Source organism: Megalobrama amblycephala, linkage group LG2 (genome assembly GCF_018812025.1).
Source record: "Megalobrama amblycephala isolate DHTTF-2021 linkage group LG2, ASM1881202v1, whole genome shotgun sequence".
NCBI classification, from domain to species: Eukaryota; Metazoa; Chordata; class Actinopteri; order Cypriniformes; family Xenocyprididae; genus Megalobrama; species Megalobrama amblycephala.
In genome coordinates this window covers 45,468,835-45,492,606 of record NC_063045.1, presented here as the reverse complement: position 1 = coordinate 45,492,606, position 23,772 = coordinate 45,468,835, and the positions used below count along the sequence as shown (strand labels likewise).

The 23,772-nt window shown below is 39.0% G+C and overlaps 1 protein-coding gene across 3 annotated transcripts; it reads left to right on the top strand.

The window, feature by feature from the left end:
- The first annotated feature begins 577 nt into the window (after window positions 1–577).
- On the top strand, window positions 578–21,986 carry inpp5kb (inositol polyphosphate-5-phosphatase Kb). 3 transcript variants are annotated; one of them, XM_048178657.1, is made up of 14 exons: window positions 578–736; window positions 2,693–2,747; window positions 5,636–5,740; window positions 6,004–6,112; window positions 6,643–6,759; window positions 7,455–7,630; window positions 7,717–7,828; window positions 16,555–16,664; window positions 16,811–16,837; window positions 19,447–19,654; window positions 19,799–19,936; window positions 20,060–20,143; window positions 20,335–20,436; window positions 20,756–21,986. In XM_048178657.1, exons 2-14 carry the CDS (start codon window positions 2,701–2,703, stop codon window positions 20,822–20,824), a joined length of 1,404 nt encoding a protein of 467 aa, XP_048034614.1. In that variant the 5' UTR covers window positions 578–736; window positions 2,693–2,700; the 3' UTR covers window positions 20,825–21,986. The 3 variants fall into 3 exon arrangements, with proteins under 3 accessions (XP_048034614.1, XP_048034631.1, XP_048034622.1); XM_048178665.1 differs by lacking the exon at window positions 578–736 and adding an exon at window positions 763–849; XM_048178674.1 differs by lacking the exon at window positions 16,811–16,837.
- The last annotated feature ends 1,786 nt before the right edge of the window (window positions 21,987–23,772 follow it).

Genomic DNA, 23,772 nt, shown 5'->3' with positions numbered 1-23,772 from the left:
GGATTTGAACAGATGAAGCCAGATTAAACTAACCCCTGCTTATGAGGCCTTCAGAAAGAGGAATGTGTTTGATTCAGATATTTGGATTGCATTTCCACAGTTATGTGCCATGTTTAATTTTTTATTATGCACTGATTAATAGTAGTACTTGATACCGGTAAAAACAAGGTAAATCGATTCGTTCAGCTCCGAGATCTTCAAAGAAAGCAATCTGTGGTCCCTATAAGGAGTCCTCATTTAGATCAGCTGACTCAAAGGCTGTTTATGACATCATTTTATCATTTTATAATGTCCAAAAGCAAGTTCATGGATTTTTATGTTAATATTGTTGTATCTCTTTTAAAGGCCTCTGTGAAGTTTAACAAAGTCAAATTTCGTGTTGTTTATAAAATGTAGGCCTATAGCCTACAGAAAGGGCAAAGATTTTACATTTATGTTTCATTAATTGTCAACAGAGAACCCTCTTTTTTCACCTAATCAAAAGGATTGCGATATATAGCGCATAGTTTAGACACAGTCGAGTCTTTCATAACTCAGCTAAACCTTTTAGGCTTTTATATGATGAAACAATAAGTACTGTGGCTTTAAGAGGTTTCTTTGAATTGGTAGGGCAGTGGGGAAGTGAAGGGGTGTAAACACAACCTCAAACTCTCACACTGTATCCTATAGCACCTTTTAAGCACGGAATAGATCATTCAAGACACCTGCAGAATCTGCACAAGACCGAGGCTGAAAGGTATGTTTTTGTTTTTTTCTTCTGTGCGCGGATGACTGCGATTTGCTTTGGCTTATTCTTTAGAGATAGCCTACTTAGTGATGACTTTGATTAGAGAAGTCTTTAATTCTGGAGTGAGTTTAATTTTGCTTTCGTTACGGCATAGCCTACTTTAGAGGAGCTTAGCTTAGTTGTCGTATTCGTAATATTTTAATATGAATATCCCTAAATATTTGAATTTTATTCGATGGCCGTTTGAATCCTACTAGCCCACTTTTTCATTGTGACAAACTGTATGACAAACATTCGTTGTTACAAAGAATAGATAAATGTGATCAAATAAACAAAAGGGAAAATTAAATTAGTCTTTATTGACCTTGTTACGCTTGACTTTTATTTTGTTGAAAAACGATTTTGCCATTTACAACACCCATTCAGGTAGGCCTTAATAATATTAATAATAATAGCCTAATAAAATCCTTTCATTTATATTATGCGCCTTTCATGACACTGAAGGACACCGTAGCATGAAGAGGCAACTCAATAAAGTACAAAGCAAAATATTGAACGGGAGTCAAACACCTTTGCGCTTTCAAATAACACTTCAGTAATCATAAAAGTTATATTAGCCTACAGCTAGTTAGGCTGCTGGCTACAGCCCCGATAAATACTATGATAAATAGCGAACACAAGTTATTTTCGCCAGATGTAACCATAGCAACTGTACGGCGCTCTGCTCATGCGTTTTCCGTTTATGATCTGGACTGTACATTGACAAAACATAGCTGTCATTATCGCTTTATCATTGGTTTTCATATCACAAATATATTTTCAACATTTTTGTTTGTTTGAAAAGTGGTTAAGTGCTGGGACTAAGCATTTTCAGCCTTTTAAATTAGGCCTACTTGGAGATTTTCTTTTTTTTTTTTTTTACTTTAAAGGATTAGTTCACTTTCAAATTAAAATTTCCTGATAATTTACTCACCCCCGTGTCATCCAAGATGTTCATGTCTTTCTTTCTTCAGTCAAAAAGAAATTAAAGTTTTTGATGAAAACATTCCAGGACTTTTCTCCATATAGTGGACTTCAAACCCCAAACGTTCTACACGATCCCAGACGAGGAATAAGGGTCTTATCTAGAGAAACCATCGCTCATTTTCTAAAAAAAAAAATTATTGAACTAGCTCTCTTCTTCTTCTCTATTTGAATTCCGGCAGTGTGGACACTGCTAAGTGTATTACTGCCCTCCACAGGTCAAAGTTTTAACTAATTGTTATATACTTGCACTAGAATATTGTATATGACAATTTAGTTTTAACTTTGACCTGTGGAGGGCAGTAATACACTTAGCAGTGTCTACACTGCCGGAATTCAAATAGAGAAGAAGAAGAGAGCTAGTTCAAGATGAGCATTTATGGTTAAAACATATAAAATTAAAAAAAAATTTTTTTTAGAAAATGAGCAATGGTTTCTCTAGATAAGACCCTTATTTCTCATCTGGGATCGCTGTAAACTGCAATTTTCAACCATTTGGGCTCCATTGAAGTCCACTATATGGAGAAAAATCCTGGAATGTTTTCATCAAAAATCTTAATTTCTTTTCGACTGAAGAAAGTAAGACATAAACATCTTGGATGACATGGGGGTGAGTAAATGATCAGGAAATTTTAATTTGAAAGTGAACTAATCCTTTAAGAGCCCACAAAAACAACAAAATGGGTTATTTCATTTCATTTATAAAAACATAGTCATCATAGAAAAGGTGTATTTAAGTTATTTCGTATGAACTGCATTTGTTTTTAATGGGTAAGATGAGCATCACATCACTGATCCATATAATAATCAGTTAACCTCCAGATTTTTATTTCATCATTTTAAAAAGCTTTTCAGCTTGAATGAGACAGGATTAACTCTTTTAGATTAGACTAATGGTTGAATTACTATGCATGTGTGTTTATATGGTTTTTGTGTGTACAGATCTGAGTATGAGCGCACAAAATGTTGGAACCAGAGGTGGACATCAGGCTTTCAGGTAATACCATCGTTGATCAATGAAATGAACCCCTCTTCAAAGTTTCATGATTGGTCACAAGACCGGTTGCTTTGTCCTTATGCGCCTGCTCTCTTCATATTGCTGAATGCTTCCTTGCCCCTAAGACTTTGCATGTGACTGTATTATAGAGCAACAAGGTGGAAAGATAGTTAGCCTGCATTTGAGAATTATATTGTTGCTTTATACTAATTTGGTGCTTAGTACAAATTCCCTAATTTAAACATAAGGTGTTCAGATGAGCACAATTTGGCAAAGATATTTAATACATTTTTATTAATATTTAACTTATAATATTAAACAAGAACACCAATACTATGAATCAGAAATAGTTTGCTTTTGGTATTACAGAGATAACCACATTTTAAAAGCAGTGGACTGTGTTTATCAGATAATATGGAATGCAATCTCTCAGGTGATTTGTTAAAAAGAGGCAAGAAGGTTCATTCAACTCCAACAGAGTTAAAATTAAACTGAGGAAGTCAAATGTAACTCCTCCAGAGTTAAAATTACAAATTTGACCAAAAGTTTGGCTTTATGTTCTCACATTTTCAACCCTTGCCCCATATCTTTAGGAAAATTAGTTATCTTAGTTTTTTTCTTGTAGGGTCCAAGAAATATTCACAGCGTTGAGGCCAATGCTTAAATAAACAGGATTAGCATCTGTCGACATTCACTTGCGTCGCTCAAGACTTGCAACAATACACACAGTGATTTGGAGATCAGGCCTGCTAGTCATTTATGCATTTCGTATTTCTGGCCTCATTCACGTGGCTCTCCACTGCTCCAGATTACAGTTCCTAATCCCAAACACTCTCCAAAACGCATGCTTTCACTCACACTCGTCCATTCAGGCAAAGGGATGCAATGAGAACATTTAGCAAAAAGGGTTGCACTTACTGCAATCGCTAACTACTTGGTTTCTAAAGGATTTCTGAGGCTTTCAGAAGAATGATGAACTGTTTCTGAGAAGATATGAGAAATTTAAGTCTTGGAACTACAGTACGTGGACTCTGCATCTGCTGAACCTAAACCAGCTCTTGGACACCTGGAGTTTCTCGGACATCTGAAGCAAAGAAAAAGCAACTAATAGGATAGAGAATCAAAGAATAAATCACCTCACTTCAGATTAACTTTTGGTTTGCATAGAGAAGGCCTCAGACTATCAGTTGTATTGGAAGAACAGCAAAAAGATGTCGGACACGTCTGACGTCCCACGTGTGCGCTCTGACAGTACGTCCTCCATGACATCTCAGTCTACTTCAGCACGGCTGATGCTTCGCCAGCGGCTCGCTCAGTTGCTCACCTGCTTGGAGGATCTCAGCTCAGATGATGAGGCAAATGAGGAAGTGTCCCGTACGCTGGACGATGCCTTTCACCTATGTGGAAGATACACCAACAGAGAGTCTTTCAGGTGTACTGAGTCATTGACTTTTAGAGTTCATATCTGAAAATGAGTTAGATAGACCTCTGCTGGAGGGATAGAAGGTGGATTTTGAAATTGTTTGTTTGTTGTTTGCTAGCAAGTTCTCTGCATTTTTATCTTATTTATTTGACCCTTTTTGTCTTAGATATGCACTTCAGAGTTGATTTGAACTTGATTCATTCATTGATTCATTCCTAGGCTGCGTTTAACTCCACTTTTAGACATACACTTGCAAAATTTCCTTAACATTTAGAATCCCTGCCGCCATTTTGAAGAGCGTTTAACTTCGTCAAGTGGGTGAGGGAAGTTTACTTGACCCCTCGATTTTGACCAAGGGAGCACATCTACTCAATATGTACACTTCAGGCAGATCCATACACCACAATGAAACATGACTGTGACGTCACAGCAGATTGCGCTTAATTTACCCCCACCCCACACAACTCTAGTGTATGATATCGGAGTTATTTTGACATTTAACCGCATAATACTGTCTTGTAGCTCCCTTAATCTGACTGTTATATTTCATTGTGTTGTTATCATTTTTGTTTGTTCATTTTTTTTATATATATATATATTTCTTCTAACAGCCCAAGAATACATACAGGCCAATAGAATGGTGCATAAATATTAAATCAGCTCTATTGTGTATTTCAATTTAAATCCATTGCAAGGGATCCGCCAGCACTTGTGCTACATAAGCAATGACGTACATCCGAGGAAAGGGTATAAAAAATTGGGCTGCGTTTAACTCCACTTTTAGACATAACTCGCAAACTTACCTAAGCACTTCCCCTTAGAGGAATCCCCACTGCTATTCTGAAGTACGTTCAACTTCATCAAGTGGGCGAGGAAAGTTTATTTAGACAGACCCTTGACCCTTCGATTTTGACTGAGGGAGCGAGTCTACTCAATATTTACACTTCAGGCAGATCCATAGACCACAATGCAACAAGATTGTAACGTCACAGCAGATCGCACTTAATTTACCCCCACCCCACACAACTCTAGTGTATGATACTGGAGTTATTTTGACATTTAACTGCATTTTTTTTTTTTTTTACACAGTTATAGTGTATGGTATTGTTAACATTTTCATTGTGTATTTTTTAATATCTTATTGATAACATATATTAATATTTAATTTTTGTTTATATTTAATTTTAATACAAGCCTATAGAATGGGGCATAAACAAATTTATAAGGACAAAAATATATAAATAATAAATCAGCTCCATATTGGATTCCAAGTGATCAAGGGATTATTTAAACACATTGCAAGGGTTCCGCCAGTGGTGGGCACTCATGTAACGTAATCAATGACGTACATCTGAGTGAACAAGACAGAGGAAAGTTATCAAGGGAAGGGCATAAAAAATTGGACTTAAACAGCCCATCACTTAAACGCAGACCTTTTCTGTTTCTGTCTTCTTCTCTTGTTCAGGCTGCACATGGTCACATGGAATGTTAGCACAGCAGAGCCACCAGCTGATGTGAGGTCATTACTGCAGCTTGACTCACAGCCAGCCACTGACCTCTATGTGATTGGGTGAGTTAATGTTAACTTACTGATATATATACACTACCATTCAAAAAATAATAATTTATCAGGTATAAAAAAAAAAAATATATATATATATATATATATATATATATATATAGTGCCAGATTACATATAAACTCTAATATATATATACATACATATATATATATATATATATATATATATATATATATATATATATATATATATATATATATATATATATATTGTGACGTGACATAATATAAGCAGTTGTGTTTTTGTTTCAGTTTACAGGAAGTCAATGCCACTCCAGTGCGGTATATCTCTGATCTCATTGCTGAGGATTCATGGAGCCACCTCTTCATGGATACTCTGGCACCAATGGGCTATATCAAGGTACAGCATAAATAAATAACTGTGTGTGTGTGTGTGTGTCTTAGCATTGCAAGCTCAGTTTAGAAAGTGTGGAAGACAGAGAGGTGTTTGAGTGTCCTTACATATGTTTTTATGCAGTCGCAACTGTTACAATAGAACAGAGAGACAGAATCAGGATGAGCCGTCTCCTCATTAAGCTTGTTAAGCTCCATTGTTCTCTGCAGGCCATGAAAACACTAGAGGCATTGTTTCACACCAGCACATATTTGTGTAATATAACCACAGATTTGATGTGAGCCCGCCCCATTCTGCCTTCCATGCCTAATTAGCTCTGATTTTGAAAACTGAATTCCACTTCACCAAAAACATCCCAGGAATGTCCAGTACCAATCTCCTTATTTTCTTTATGCAATGCATCAAGGACTTCATTCACTCCATCATAAGCTTAAATACACCTTTTGTGGAGGTCGAAGCAGCGTGTGACGTTTGCGTTGAGAAATGCATTGAAGCTCTGACATATGAAAAAAGCTTTACATTTTTGCTGTCCTCAGGTGACGTCATTGAGAATGCAGGGTTTGCTGCTGATATTGTTTGCAAAGCAGGTCCACCTGCCTTTCATCAGAGACATCCAAAGTACATATACCCGCACTGGCCTGTTTGGATACTGGGTATGGTACAGCCTTTACATCCTGACATTTCACAAACACTTTCTGTTATACACTGATTTCCTATTGATTCCTATGATTTTTCTTCAAAACTGACATATCTGAGGTTTGTAAGATTTTTTTTAGTGTTTTGAAAGAAGCTCTAATGCTCAGTATAAAAACATTAATATTATAAAATATTATTACAATTTTCAAATAATGGTTTTAACTATTTTAATATATTTATTCCTGTGATGCAAAGCTGAATTTTCAGCATAATTTTTCCAGTCTTTATTGTCACATGATCTTTCAGAAATCATTCTAATATGCTGATTTGCTGCTCATGTAACATTTCTTATTATTACCAGTGTTAAAAACAGCTTAATATTTTTTGTGGAAACCATTTTTTTTCAGGATTCTTTGATTAATAGAATATTTAACCAGCATTTATTAGAAACAAAAATCTTTTGTAACATTATAACTTAGTCACTTTGGATCAATTTAATGCATCCTTGCTGAATAAAAGTATTAATTAAAAAAAAAAAAGTACTGATCCCGAACTGTTGAAAGGAAGTATATAAATGTGATCTGTAATCTTTTGTGTAAAATTGTGTGAAAACAAATCAAAAGACCTAAACCTATATCCTTTTAACGGTAACGAATATGCGAAAGTATAACAATGTGTAGCTGGACTAATGTAGTATTATTGATTCTTGCAGGGAAATAAGGGTGGTGTTTCTGTGCGTTTCTCATTTTATGGTCACATGCTGTGTTTTCTGAACTGTCATCTGGCGGCTCATATGAACTATGCCCTGCAACGCATGGATGAGTTTGAATATATACTGGACACGCAAGATTTCGATATGTACAACACACCAAACGTGCTTGACCACAAGTCAGTGCTAACTTTTTAAAGTTGTTCACGTTCATGTATCAGAAGATACAACATGGTTCTTATATTGCTGTTTTTCCTTCTCCAAGGGTGGTCTTCTGGTTTGGTGATCTGAACTTCCGTATCGCTGACCATGGGATGCACTTTCTTCGCTCCTCGATCAACAATGGCCGTTTTAATCTGCTGTGGGACAAAGATCAGGTCAGGCAAACACACAAACAAACAAACAAACAGATAAATACATGTAAATACACACTTTTCTTAAGTTCACGGCTCTCTAACAAAACCCAGTGAGCTGCCAAAATAGCATTTTAAGGCTCCATAGACTCACTAGATGAGTCCTAAACAGTTGGCCCAAGTTTAACACAGTTTGCGTTTTGTATTTCATATCACTTTATTATTTTTTATGTAAACATGCACTACATAGGCGTGTTTGACTGTTGCATTTGCATCGCATCATGTCTTGTGCATGACAGTGTCGACAATCAAGTTAAAAGGAGTTCAGCTCTTAAAAAATCTATCGACCTTTGCATGTTTTCACTGCCCTCCGTCTCACATTTTTAACCCTCTGGTCCTCTTCGTTTAGGGGTCACACTTGGCTCCTTCACAAGCCTTAAAATGTAATATTTTTTTTTGTTCAATAATTTTTTTTGAAAAAAGAAACTTATGTAATGCCATTGTGTAACCACTAGATTCCTATATAGTTCTATATAAAGTGGCTTATAAATTCTCGAGTGGTTTTTAGACATAAATACTTATTTTTATTAAGTTGTGGATTTGGATTTATACTTAAACATTCTCAAAGACTACTTTTTGTCAAGGTTTGGATTTTTCTTTTTGAAATGTTGATTTGAAATGTCAGTTTTTTACATTAATTTTGCTACAGTCAAACCTGATCACAGAGGAGGACATTTTGTTACACATAACATCAAAACTCAATAAAAATGAGCCATTGCGTTTTATCACAGCCTAATAAATCTGGGTCTGATCTGATTTCAATCTCTTATTTAAGTCTTTCTTTGTTGATTTTATTTCACACATTTTCAAAAACTTGCTATGTGTTATAGTTGTGCTAGTTCATATATATATATGGCTGAATTGTAGTTTGTACCACCAAAAGATTCTCAGAGTTTTCGTATTTATTCGTATTTCCCATTCATTTCCTTTGTCGGTATGACTATTTTTTTTCCCCGACCCTTTAACATATCCGAAACATGTCCATGATTTTTTTTGTGTGTGTGTGTTTACATAGCTAATGCAACAAGTCACCAAGTGTCATCCAATTCTGATGAAGCAAAAAATGTAAAATTTCAAAACGTAAAATTTTTTGCAGAGCAGAGCAAAATGGTGTTCTGTGTGAATCACATGCACAGAAAATGCAATTACAGAACCCACGGCTTTGAATTTGGCAGACAAAGTCAAGGGAAATGCTGATTTTAAATATATTGTTTTGAAAAAAGGAAAACGTCTCAGGTTACATATGTAACCATAGTTCCCTGAGAACAGGGAACGAGACTCTGCGTTCGATCACGCAATGGGGAACGTCCACGTGACCCGGTGTTTCGAAACCTCACTACCAAAAACTCCAATCCTATTGGCCGGCGACAGTCACATGGCACGACCCAGAAGTATAAAGGTGCGCCTATGGAAGCAGTCAGTATTCATCGTCTTTGAGGGACTGTTCTGCAGGCAGCCCCAAGCATGGCATAGAAACGCAGAGACTCGTTCCCTGTTCTCAGGGAACTATGGTTACATACGTAACCTGAGACGTTCCCTTTCGAAGGGAACTTCTACTCTGCGTTCGATGACGCAATGGGGAACGATATACCCATGCCTCCATGCTTAGGGGAGTGCATGCCAAAGAATGGCTGAGACAGACGTCTTATAGAAACTGTAGCAACTCCCCCTCGGGTCACACCAGACTGTCAGTGACAGCATTCCCTAAGGCCAACAGCCCAAGCTAAGCCTATAAGAGGCCTTCCTCACAGGAGAGAAGGCCTGATAAGGCCGCTAAGAGCTTCTGAGACCAACTCTTCCGCAGACAGAGTGGTCTCTTCTAGGGAATGAGGGCGGGGAGCCGAAGGTGACCCCGACCAGCCACTAGAGGGGACAGCGTCACCCTCAATGCCACCAGGGAAGCTGACCTGGTCTTATCATAAGACATGCTAAGTCTAGCCAATCCCTGTCTGAACACAGAATCTCAGAAACGCATCCTTCACAGAAGGGAACAGGTAAGAGTGACTGCAGTAGGGCAGGAGCAACTCAAACCCGTGCGTAGAGACGGGCATCCCGGAGAGCAGAACTCAGCTTGAGTGCTATGAACCCTCATATCGAAGGGAGTGTATTCCGCTCACCTAGGATCTACTTAGTGCCTGATTAACGCACTGAGGCTGTGCGCTTAACACCTGATTCCTCAGGGGAGCACAAACCAGCCTAAGGGCTGAAACTCAGGAGGAGGCCTGAACAGAGCCAACCACCGTGATCAGCTTAGGGAGCTAAGCACTATTACGTACACAACCCAAAGGGAAGTACAAAGCTCACCTAACAGGTAGACCATGCAATGGGCAAACAATCATGGAGGCCAAAGAGGGGCCTACAGCATGACAAAAACTGGATATGAAACAGCAGAATATTCAGAAGGTGGCCTAGAGGAGCCACCCCGAACATCTGTTATGTTCTGGAGCAGACAGAACACTTCGTTCGCTTGCATGACACACTACCCAACATGAACCAACGAGCAGTGTACTCGGTAAAAGCACCTTTTACTCTATCAGCAAGAGGAGTACCACATACGCCAACACTTCATCAAAGAAGGCGTATACAGGCCTGTCACCTCGACAAATGCGTGGCATCAGCTCATGGCAGTGTTCTTAGGCACCAGAAATTATACTAACCGACACGAAGGAGGTTAAGTACCATCCGGACCCGTGGCCAACGGCGTGTGTAAAGATCCTCAGATCAAAAAACACATCAACATGTACCATATGTTGAGAAAGGCGGCCTATAAGGCCTAGAAACCTTTAAACATATGGCATAAGTCCATTGGCCTTTACTAGGAGCATAAAAAGATCCACCTTAGACATCTAGGTGGCTGGAGCTCAACTAGCATATCTCATAGGCTCAGTGAGACAGATGTAGTAAGAAAACCAAACCTCAGTAAGGTTCACTACAGTCTACTGAGGGGCTAACCACTCGGAGTACTCAGAAAACCCACACCATTCCTACAGCGAGAAGAGTACTCTAGCTGAACTCCAAATGCTACACCAGCGGCCGAGAAGGAGGCCTACCTTAGTATACATCTGGCATCAGCAAGTGGCTGCCACATCTAGACCACCAAAGAGCAGTGTATAAAACTTCCTCAGAAGAGATACACAGATGCCGCTTCCTGATGCAAAACAGGCCTGAAGTGGCCTGTTCGCTCAGGTCAGGCATGCTCTTAAAGTGGTCGCAAACTGAGCCAACCAGTCAACTAAAAAGGAAGGCCTCAGGAGGGCCAACGATCTTAAGAACAGGTGGCTTTACAGCAACTGTAATGTATACCAGACTGTGCCAACAAGTAAACTGAAAAAGGAAGCTCCTCGGAGCCGACCAAATCAGAAACAAGAGGCAGCAGCCCGATTGGAACACTAGAAACACACACTGTGCCATCATGGGGACAAAAAAGGAGGCTGAAGAGGGCCTACCCATTCACGCCGCACGTGGCAACAGCTTGCAGACAGCACGTGGCTGCCAAATCTAGACCACCAAAGAGCAGGGTATAAAAACTTCCTCAGAAGAGATACACAAACGCTGCTTCCTGATGCAAACAGGCCTGAAGTGGCCTGTTCACTCAGGTCAGGCGTTCTCTTAAAGTGGTCGCAAACTGAGCCAACCAGTCAACTAAAAAGGAAGGCCTATGGAGGGCCAACAATCTTAGTAACAGGTGGCTGTATACCAGACTGTGCCAACAAGTAAACTGAAAAGGAAGCTCCTCGGAGCCGACCAAATCAGAAACAAGAGGCAGCAGCCCGATTGGCAAATCTAGACCACCAAAGAGCAGTGCATCAAAATTTCCTCAGAAGAGATGCACAAACGCTGCTTCCTGATGCAAACAGGCCTGAAGTGGCCTGTTCGCTCAGGTCAAGCGTGCTCCTGAAGTGGTCAGATTCTAAGCACCCCGCACAGCAGGTCAGCCAAGAAAGAGGCCCCTAGGGCCTACTATCCTAGTGACAAATGGCGTTCAGCCATTGTAAATATACACTCGCAGACTGAGCCAACCAGTCAACTTAAAAGGAAGGCCTAAGGAGGGCCAACAATCTTAGTAACAGGTGGCTGTATACCAGACTGTGCCAACAAGTAAACTGAAAAGGAAGCTCCTTGGAGCCGACCAAATCAGAAACAAGAGGCAGCAGCCCGATTGGCAAATCTAGACCACCAAAGAGCAGTGCATCAAAACTTCCTCAGAAGAGATACACAAACGCTGCTTCCTGACACAAACAGGCCTGAAGTGGCCTGTTCGCTCAGGTCAAGCGTGCTCCTGAAGTGGTCAGATTCTAAGCACCCCGCACAGCAGGTCAGCCAAGAAAGAGGCCCCTAAGGCCTACTATCCTAGTGATAAATGGCGTTCGGCCATTGTAAATATACACTCGCAGACTGAGCCAACCAGTCAACTAAAAAGGAAGGCCTAAGGAGGGCCAACGATCTTAGTAACAGGTGGCTTACAGCAACTGTAAGGTATACCAGACTGTGCCAACAAGTGAACTGACAAGGAAGCTCCTCAGAGCTGACCAAATCAGAGACAAGAGGCAGCAGCCTAATTGGAACACTAAGAGACACACGCCGTGCCGACACGGGACTAGAAAGGAGGTCGAAGAGGGCCTACCCATTCACGCCGCATGCGGCAACAGCTCGTGATCTAATAGGGAACCAAGCTACAGGAAAACAGCCTAAGCCCAAAACCTATGGGGAGCTAATCCTGAGCTACCGCTAATACACATTCCAACAGGCAATGAAGTACAATTGGCTAAAGGGAACCAACACAGCCAACATGGTCTAAAGGAGGCCAATAGGGCCTACACCTCAAACAAACACGTGGCACAACCTGTGGCAGTGTAAGTAATGTGAGCATAAAATGATCAAACCAAAGCATGCTAACTTAGCCAATGCTAACTAGAAAGAGGCTATGTAACAAACAGGCCTACATTCTAAGCTAGAAAGATTAACCGAAGGGATGATCAAAAACAGGAAGCTAAAAAAAAAAAAAAAAAAAATCTTTCCTCAGAAAGTGGTAAAGCTACCCGAGTATGCAATCCAACAGGTGATGCACTCAGTAACACCAATAAACCTATCAATGGGGAATATTAGGTCACCAATGTCTACAATAGTGGTTAAAAACAAGCCAGCTATCATGTGACAGGTGCCAACCTGTGGCAGCATACTAAGCTCACATACAAATATGTAGGGCAAGGATCTAGAACTTAAAGCAAGCACACAGCAGCTTTAATATATGTCATTTAAAAAAAGGAAATCATTCTTCCATACAGATTCTCAAATCTGTGCTAAGCCATAGAGTAGGGCTGGGCGATATATCGCATGAGATTGTCACGCGCATTTTGTCAGTAAAGCCGGTTCCCTGATTACCGCGAAATCACCATCACCTGCTTTCAAATAGAGCAGCATTTAATATACAGAGCCGTAGTTCACTGACAAGCTACGCAATATTGCGTTCATTATCGCAGATGAATTGCCTTCGATAATGAACGCGATATTGCGTAGCTTGTCAGTGATCTACGGCTCTGTCTATTCAATGGCGCTCCATTTGAAAGCAGGTGATGGCGATTTAGTGGTAATAAGGGAACCGGCTTTACTGACGAAATGCGCGTGACAATCGTATGCGATATATCGCCCAGCCCTACCATAGAGGACAAAAACTAAATGATAGTAATGTCCACTCAACTTGATTGTAGCATACAACAAGTGGCCTAGAGGAGAAAACATTTTCCTTATTGACATAGCGTTCTAGAACGTGGGGCCTAGCAAAACCTGCATAACTTATCTGCCTCAACAAGATAAGGGCCTAATCCACCTGAGATAACAGAACAGGAAGTACCACAACAACCTAGCTGTTAACTCAACCCATGCACCTACATAAATAGGGGATAGTGGGCAGGCGGCAAAACTAGGAATATGTATCCAATGAGGATAATATAAATAAAGTTATTCGCAAATAACCCTCCTAGCTCTAGCCTAGCCGCTAAGCTTGTGGGCAAAGAAAAACAGCAAACAAAGCCTGTTTTAAATATCGCTTTCAATCCCTATAAAAAGAGAGGAAAGCAACATACCCAAGCAAAAATGTCAGGTGGCCAATCAAAGCCGCTGATATTGTATAAACTGAAGTGACGAGTGCTAACTCAAACTACTCTAGAAACAGCAGATGAGACGCTACTAAGCAGGTGGCTAAGAGGCGGCCATTTTGTGGCCTGCACAACATATGCTAGCCACCTAACAACTTCAGTTTTGCCTAGAAAAACCCCTTAATTTTTTACTACATGCTCAGAAAACTATACAGGAAAATAAGGTCTTATTTTAAACACATAAAATATAGACTCCTCCCTGCGGCTCAATGACCAAAGACTTCTAATGCTCCTTCTCTCATGAATGGGTGGAATCTAATGTTCTTTTAAGCCTAAAAGATCCTATATATATATATATATATATATATATATATATATATATATATATATATATATATATATATATATATATATATACACACATACACACACACACACGCATATACATATATATACATACACACATATATATATATACATATATACAGGAGGTGGAAGAAGAGGGAGAGAGGGTAGATAAAAATCGCCCTATTTTTGTAGCTGGGGAATCGATTACAAACGCAGCGTTGTTTACAATCGATCACCCATCTCACTCTCACTTCTTCCTCCTCCCGTCTGTCTGGGATCAGATCTAAATCTGAAATGACTAGGGGATTTTCCATGCCACCCCGAACTCAGACGCGGAGTTCAGAAAGGAATGGAAAGTCATGGAAGCCGCCGTATATATGGACAGAAAGGAACCGCTCGTCAAGCCGTCCGCACGCACGGTCCCTTCCTTAACGCTCTTTCACGGCAGCTGCAGCCCGCTGAGAGGCGCGTCCCAAACACACAGCGGCTCGCATGCACAAGCCAGAGGAGCACTCATCAGACGCGATGACGTCAAAAACTAATGTCATCGTCACTCACTCGTTCTCGCCAACCCCGAGGAAGTTGAGAGAGAGAGAGAGAGAGAGAGAGAGAGAATACAATTCCCTCACAACTCCCAACGAGCTCATCTGCAAGCCCTATGATTGTAGCCACGGTTTTGCCTCGGCATAACCCGGCCAGAACCACCAGGCACAGATGTAAACACCCCTTCCCTCGAGAAGAGTGTCAAACGAGAACGGAGGGTCCACAGGGTGACGCTCACAGTAAACAACACAGACAGCGCCCTCAAACACTGTCTATACGTGCTCCTCTCCAGACAGATAACGCCCGGAAAAATGTGTATATCAAGTGTCAAACACGGGGACACAGATACACATACTCTCTTGAACGTTTGTAAGGCATATGAACACATAGGGTGTGCATGTATTCCGCTGTCAAGAATCTTGGACACGGATCAGCACACTTCCTAAAGTTCTTACCTTTCTCAGACATTATCTTGGATTGGAAGGAATTCTTAATAAAGAATACACAGCAGAAGGTCGATACAACAGTCCCGAAAAGACGATGCATACTGACTGCTTCCATAGGCGCGCCTTTATACTTCCGGGTCGCGCCATGTGACTGTCGCCAGCCAATAGGATTAGAGTTTTTGGTAGTGAGTCTTCGAAACACTGGGTCATGTGGACGTTCCCCATTGCGTCATTGAACGCAGAGTAGAAGTTCCCTTCGAAAGGGAAAGACCATTTATATTAGATGAAAAAATTCTCCCTGTAGTTATAGACCCCTTAATCGCCTACGTCACTGTGACGTCACCGCTCTAGTTGGAGGCAAAACATAAATAAGAACTAATAGCGGGCGCGCTAAAAGTTTGAGGTTTTGACTTTAAAATGTCGTCTTGTTGTGTTTTTGGCTGCCAGAATAGAAGGAACAGGACTTTTGGTTCAAAACTAAAGTTTTACCAGATCCCGGCAGACATTCCTTCACAGAAATCAAAGAGATAATTGTGGTTGAATGCAATACGGCATACAGACTGGACGGAGACGATCATAAATAATACTCGTGTTTGCAGTGCACACTTCATATCAGGTAAAATAATCGATGCATATGTAATGGTGTGTTGGTTTTACCTAGTACAAATTAGCAAGTTTCTGTTTTATAGGTGAAAAGTCGCCAACTTTCAGCGCACTAGCTAGCTTAAATGTTAAACAAACATACAGCGATAGATGTGTGTGCCATCCTTTGAATGGTCTCTTAAAATAATCCAAATTGCTAGCCATAATCATAGTTAGCCCAGCGTTAGGTTACATTAGACAATAAGCCTTGACAAAATTCCCCGAACCACCCGAAAGTAATTCATATGTTGTCTAGGAAATATCCAAAACTTAAGTTAATTTACAAAAATAGTTGTCACGGTCCCGCAGAGTCAGTGACTGTACATATTCGGACAGTTCTGAACCTTCTTCTGCATTTATGTTTCATAAATCCCTCCTAAAACATGCTAGCTTACGCTTGTCAACATTGAGTCTAGGGTCTCTTTTTGCCTCCAGCTAAGCCCCGCCCACCAAGAAACATTGCAATGTTTACAAACTTTTAAGGGGTCTATACAACTTACAGCTATGCAACTTACAACTCATTGTATTGAATAGAGACAAGTATTAAAAACTGTTAATTTAATATGCATTTTTTTCAATTCTATTCTATTCTATTCTATTGACTTCTATTTCTTAGTTGACCATGATGAAGAAGAAAGAACCTATTCTTCAGGAGTTCGAAGAGGGACCATTGCGCTTTAAACCCACATATAAATTTGACCGTTTCTCTGAGACTTACGATACAAGGTAACACTTGCACACTACACATTATTAACACAATACAAACACACTAGTTTCAATGCTTAAAAGTATAAACCGTATCAGATCTCCATTTCCTGAGAGTCTAACATGTTTTCTTGGAAGAAAATCACGATCATTCTTTCTCCACACAGAGCACCGAAGACATGGTTTGGCTTTACGTAAGATTTGATAAGTAAAATGTGTTTGTTGCATGGCCTCTATGTCTACCTTAACCTCTATAACCCAGAATTCCTCTCACAGAGGACTCACCAGCACATCCCTGTAAAACACTGCACTCCTCTTTCTCAACATTCAGTCCTCACATACTCTCCCCTCAGATGCTTCAGTAAGCATTTCATGTCTGTGTAAATGTAATGTGTTTCATGGTGTTTTTCTGTCCCAACTGCCATCAGCCAGCTTTGAAAACATATGTATGTTGTAGTATGTCAACTTCGAAGATGAGATGGATATGTAGGATGTTGTAAGAAGGGAATTTGTATTTCCCATCAAACATAAATGGCTGTGTTTAGGAGGTCTTCCGCACCATAGAGCATTTGAACAGGTAGCGAATCTGTGTGTACATACAAAAGTGCCCTTTTAGCACAGATATTTCCCTCATTTCTCTGTCATCTGTTTGCTAAAATGTTATATGGATAGTGAAATATGTTTGGGAAATTATGTTTTGCTTTGTCTGTAATGGAAGCAGAGGTCTCCAATGGGAGGTAGTGAATCTCCAACGGGAAGAAAGGTCGGCTCGACCTTTGAATTTTTTTCAAGATTACTAGTCAAGGTGAAAGAAGTGAAATGTAGGAAATCATATACACCTGACTCTATCCATCCATCCATCCAGCCCTTCCCTCAGACTCATCTCATTTAACACATGACCACATATCCATGTCAATGTGTCATTGGGCTTCTAAAAGCTGTCTTGGAGAACTGTTTTGCACTTGTCATATAAGCTTCTCACTCACTGTGCGTAGAATGCATGTTTCACTCTGATATGCTGGTGTTTGATGCATTTGCATGTTTCATATTGTAGAATTAGATCACAACATATCAGTCAATGTCTGTGCATGGAAATAGAATTTCACATTAAATTCTCAGTACACAACTGCAGCACACTGCAAGGACACACTATATCTCACTCACAACCAGTGTTGGGGAAAGTTACTTCTAAAAGTAATGCGTTACTCCCTTAAAAATAACTAATTGTGTTACTTAGTTACTTTTTATAGAAAGTAATGCATTATGTTACTTACTATACCTTATTTTTTCTCACTTGGGCAAGGCTTGCTTGTTTTTGTTTTTTAATAACAAAAAAACTAAAGTTCTACTTTTGGTAAATGTAAAGGCCCTTTCACACACAAAAGTGAAATGAATAAGCCTTAGGCTGGACGGAAATGCAAATTCACTCCTGTACAGTAGAGGGTGCAGCTCAAACAAACATTTTAGCCTGTGCTGCCATTCTGGATTGCAGAAGAAGAAAGTTTAACACTCTTACTTCAGTAATAAAAAGAATAAAATGAAACACAAATGTGATGTTTATCTATAGTCATTTTTGCTTATAAGTATGGTTGAATTGGGTCATGATCGAATGTTAGCAAAGACATTGGTTAATAAAGGGAGGTTAAATTAGTTAAAAAATTTATACATTTTAAAATAACATTTGCTTATTGAAGGTCTAATATGTAATATTCTGAGTTAACATTTCACTGTTTTATTCATTTTGAGGGATAGTGAATCTGTTTTTGTGCAAGTGAGGAGTAAATGCATGTTCACATTTACTCTTCAACTACAGTAAATATCATATTTACACAATGCACTTAAGGCTGATTTATACTTCTGCATCAGACCTACGCCTCTGTGCCGTCGCTCTTCATTTATACTTCTGCGTCATTGTCTGCATCGACATGCGATTAAAAATGCAGGGACAGGTTCTAGTTCACCAATCGCAGCGCTTGTGGTCTGCATAAAATTGATGCGTGGAGAGGTGCCGTAAGCTACACGTGCTACACAGTTTCGACGCAGAAGTATAAATCAGCCTTTACTCTCGATTTCTTTCAACTTGGGAACATAGGTGTCAGTCAGTAAATAGGAAAACAAAGTAACTTGCGTTACTTTTTTGAAAAAGTAACTCAGATATTTTGTTAGAGAATCATAATTTCTTGAGCACAAAATCTGCATATTAGAATCATTTCTGAAGGATCGTGGATCTTCAGGAAATAGGAAGAAGGAAGTCAAGTGATGTCATCAGTGTTATTTTTTCTTTCAAAATAAGAGATTCTTGTTAAAGGTAACAATTTAATTGGTCAAAAGTAAAGCCATTTATCATGGCTTGTCGAATGACAAGATTTATATTTCAAATAAATGCTGTTCTTTTGAACTTTCTATTCATCAAAGACTGAAAATTGTATCAATCAATCATAATATTAATCGATAGAGAATCATAATTTCTTGAGCACAAAATCAGCATATTAGAATCTTTTCTGAAGGATCATGTGACACTTATGATTGGAGTAATGGCTGCTGAAAATTCAGCTTTGCATCACAGGAATAAAATATTGTATATGTATATAAAATATACATTTTAAAATATAAACGGGTATTTTAAATTCCAATAATATTTCAAAATATTACCTTATACTGATCAAAATATAATATAATAAAGTTAAGTTCTCCAAGACTACAACCTCACTCTGCATTTACACTCTGCATTTTTTTTTTTTTTTTAAATAATAGTAGTATTTACATTCCCTCTCTTTTTTCTTTTGCATGTGTCAATGATTAGTGGTAAAAAGCGGAAGCCTGCCTGGACGGATCGTATCTTGTGGAGGATAAAACCCAAAGCTATAGAGACAGAGGATGAGAATAGTTCCACAACCTCATCAGTTGACGATGATGAGTATCCTGTTAAGGTGATGCAGGAAATGTACACCTGTGATGTCTCATACGGGGTCAGTGACCACAAACCTGTCATTGGGACCTTTAATCTGGAGGTATGAATTATGTATTCCATGAATATTTAATCAAATTGTGCTTATAGTAATCAATAATAATAATAATAATATCTATCTAACTTTCAGTGCACATGACATTTAGTGCAAAAATATAATGTATCTCTCTTTGATCGCTTCATTCAGATGAGAAAAAAGGTGGAGACGCCTCTAGTCACGCTGACAGTGGAGAAACACTGGAGTGCAGATGAAAATGCCACATTCACCTACACCATCCTGGAAAACTTTGAGTGCTCAACTTGGGACTGGATCGGACTGTACAAGGTGAGAGGGAGAGAGAGAAAAAAATAGGTTGATGGATGAACAAAAACAAAGAAAGAGACAAAAAGGAGATCTGTATCACAAAGCGGGTCACTAACTAGAGGTGATTTATATCTCTGCGTGCAGATTGGCTTCAAAAGTGCCTCTGATTACTCCACCTTCGCCTGGGTCAAAGATGATGAAGTGGCTGCCATTGGCGAAGTTGTGACGGTATGGCAGAATAAAATTTCTTTGTGTTGAGAACAGGTCTTCCCTGAAAAGTTGTAATAAAAATAATGACTGTTTAAAGAATTCCTAATGGATTTTTAATTACTTTTACAGTCGCACTTAAAATGTGAATTTTGAAACTACATTAAAACTGCATGATGGGACTAACATGAGTGTTGCACTTCCTGTTTAAGGTCCAAATTAAAAATGAACTCCCCCTGCTGGCAGGGGATTATGTTCTGGGCTATTACAGCACCAACATGCAAACCCTCATTGCCTTTAGTCCAACTTTCCAGGTGAGTTTTCGCAAACACACACACACACACACACACACACACACACACACACACACACACACACACACACACACACACACACACACACACACTCTCACACACACACACACACACACACACACACACACACACACACACACACATTTGATTCAACCAAATGTCCTCACTTATATTGTGAAATACTTTGACAACCCACTATTGAGGACATTTGGTCCTCACAAGTATAGCCAAAACTAGTACGCACGCACACACACATGCACACCTTTGTGTTAACTTTAGGCTATACCTCTTTACTCACCTGCTTTGTGTCTGGGTTCAGATTCTAGAGTCCAAACGAGCTGTAATGGAGGGTCTGGTTCCTGAGAACATCAACGGACATGAGAAATAACTGGAATATCTTCTAATATGTGGGCCATATGTACAAATTACAGCAGGAGATCTGATTTTGGATGAGATTTCTCCTTGTGTAAACAGACTTTGTTCATATTGGTTTTAAAAGGTAGAACAGATTCTGAAACAATCTGATATGAGTGTGGTTTAAACTGAAGGCTTTAAAATTTCCCAAACACCAGTTTAGGCACTGAACACACTGCTCTTTTCATCCTTCGTTTACCTATGGCTCTCCTTCAATTTGCTGAATCTGTCGTAAGCTCTTGCAAACACGCACACATATTGTACACTTAGTTTTATAGTACCTGTACCTGCCACTAGAGGTCAATAAAGTCAATTACAGAGGCGATCATGGAATCCGTGCCTGCAAACACATTAAAAAGCTCTTGATCTCTGCAGAATTGGACCACGCAAAGATTTACATATTTGACATTTCCCAGACCTTGTATGTTTTTATTATACCTTTTTTCTTTCTTTCTTTTTGCAAATTTGAAACTAATAAGATTTTAGAACTAGTAAGAGTTTAGAACTCTCAGAATTTCCCACAGCCTATATTTCATATCAAAATCAGCAGATAAATTATGAAAAAGTCCTTAGTATTATTTTACAGTAATTCAGTTCTACAAAATACAATTATGAATTTACTATTATATCATACATTAAATGCATGATGTTGCATTAATTTTGCCCAAATCTGAAAGTGATTTCAGTACCTTACATTAGTTTTACTGTACATTGGTGAAGTGTGCAGCTCTTTATACAGTGTTTCATTGAATGTCTTATATGTCTCAGTGTCAGTGCCTGTATATGTTAGTGTGTGGATTTTCAGTACCGATATAACAACAGTTCACTATCTGACTTTTAAAATGCCTTCATGTTTAAGCTCTGTCCCTCTTGTGTATGTGAGCAAGAGGCAGTTTAACTTCTTGTCTACATTTTTCCATGATATGCCTGACCTATCTTTTACTTTAAATAGGCTGTATCATTTTGTCCTCTATCTTAGTTCAGTTAGTGTAACTGACTGTATTTATGGAAGTGGAACGAGTTGATTTGACCCTTTATGATTTGTTAAAAATGCTATGTTTTTATAATCAAGCAGTTGAACACAGCTGTGTTATTGGGATTGTAAGCAATTTCATTAAAATATGAATGTCTGATTATCTGCTTGTCTCTAAGACTAACTCTGTAAATGCATGTCTAACTGTGAGATGAGTCAATGTAATATTTTGAGGTAATTTGTAATTAACCTGGAATATTCCTTTAAGGTCTGCAACACATCTTTGAGCCTTAATTACATAGCTGACATTAATCAGCGTGATTTTGTGTCAGCCAACAAAGAGTGACAAGTGACAATCATCTACCTCACCATCAGTATTATTTCCATCCCTTGGCTAATGTAAAATTGTTGATTATGATTGATTCAGTATAATAATAATAATAATAATAATAAAAAGTGTTATTTCCCCTTTGTGATGTAGATTTTTGTAGTTCACTCCAGGGGGCGCTGTTTACTTATGGTGTTTTTTTATAACTCACTGCATTTGTGAAATTCACGCATGCATGCATATGCCATGCAGTATATGCGCACACTCACTCACAGAATATTACATCACCCAGTTAGGCACAGTACTCAGAACTGGAAATAATGTGTGGTGTTACCTCCAGGAGCATTTTCGTGGATAATTACAGCTATAAATCTGCCTGAGGCAACTGCACAGCTCTTCGAGGAAGAGGTCGTCAGCACGTCAAAGAGAGAACAAAGAAGTCGCTAAAAACACGCTGTGAGTCAGCCTGTGATCATGAACTAAGAGACAATGGCACTGGAACAATTCTTTCCTGTGCAGACAGTAAATCTATATTTGGAATAGTAAACCCAAAAAAACATCTATAGGGGCTTTTTTTTTTTTAAAGACAACTAAGGTGACCAGATTTCTGTTAACTTACTCTTGTTCCGTTGTAGGGATAGTTTGTTTCAGAAGTATTCAGTGTATATCTGCCCTATTGATGAGGATTGATTATGATTCTAAAGCACTATTATAATGTACGAAGAAAGTGTACAACTTGCAGTTCAAAACGCTTATGCTACGTCCCATGCCTTCCTTATTCGACGCGACGCCAGTTTACACTTTCTTCGTAAGTTGAATACGGAAGGCGGTCTGGCGGAAGCTTGATATTTTACTTAATAACTTGTTAAATATGGATATTTTTTACACAAACACATGCTTCGCTTCAGAAGGCCTTTATTACCCCCTGGAGCCATGTGAAGTACGTTTATGATGGATGGATGTGGATGGAGGCACTTTCTTCAGCTCATACTTGTGACCCTGTTCACTGCCATTATAAAGCTTGGATGTGTCAGAATATTTATTAATATTTCTCCGATTGTGTTCATCATAAAGAAGAAAGTCATTTACACCTAGGATGGCTTGAGGGTGAGTAAAGCTTGGGGTAATTTTCATTTAAAAGTGAACTAACCCTTTAACTCTAAGTTTCATACTCCAGGTTGACTGAACTTACTCCAGACCTACATACCTTGAACAAGCAAGGTTTGAGAGTTAAGGGTATATGTGATGGTAAACTTGGTAAACTAGTGATGGTTAAACTTTCTTTCTGGAATACACCCAGGCTTTTTTTTTTTTTTCAGTGTGCTTGCAGCTTGTTTTGAACATTATGTAAAACAAAGACATTTCCAGGGACAGCTGCAGTCCAGGACAGGACACCAAAACTGGGACTGTCCCCAGAAAACATTAACTTGGGTAAAGTTGGTTTTATATTCGCACATTTCGGACTTCTGATAAATTCAGACTTTCCAATAAATGTGCAATAAATTAATGTTTGCGAATTTTAAGCAGCGACATGATATTGACAACCAACGATTGTCAACTTACAACATTTTTCACAGTCGATCAAAATAGGCAAGTATTGTTTTAATGGCATATTTACTTG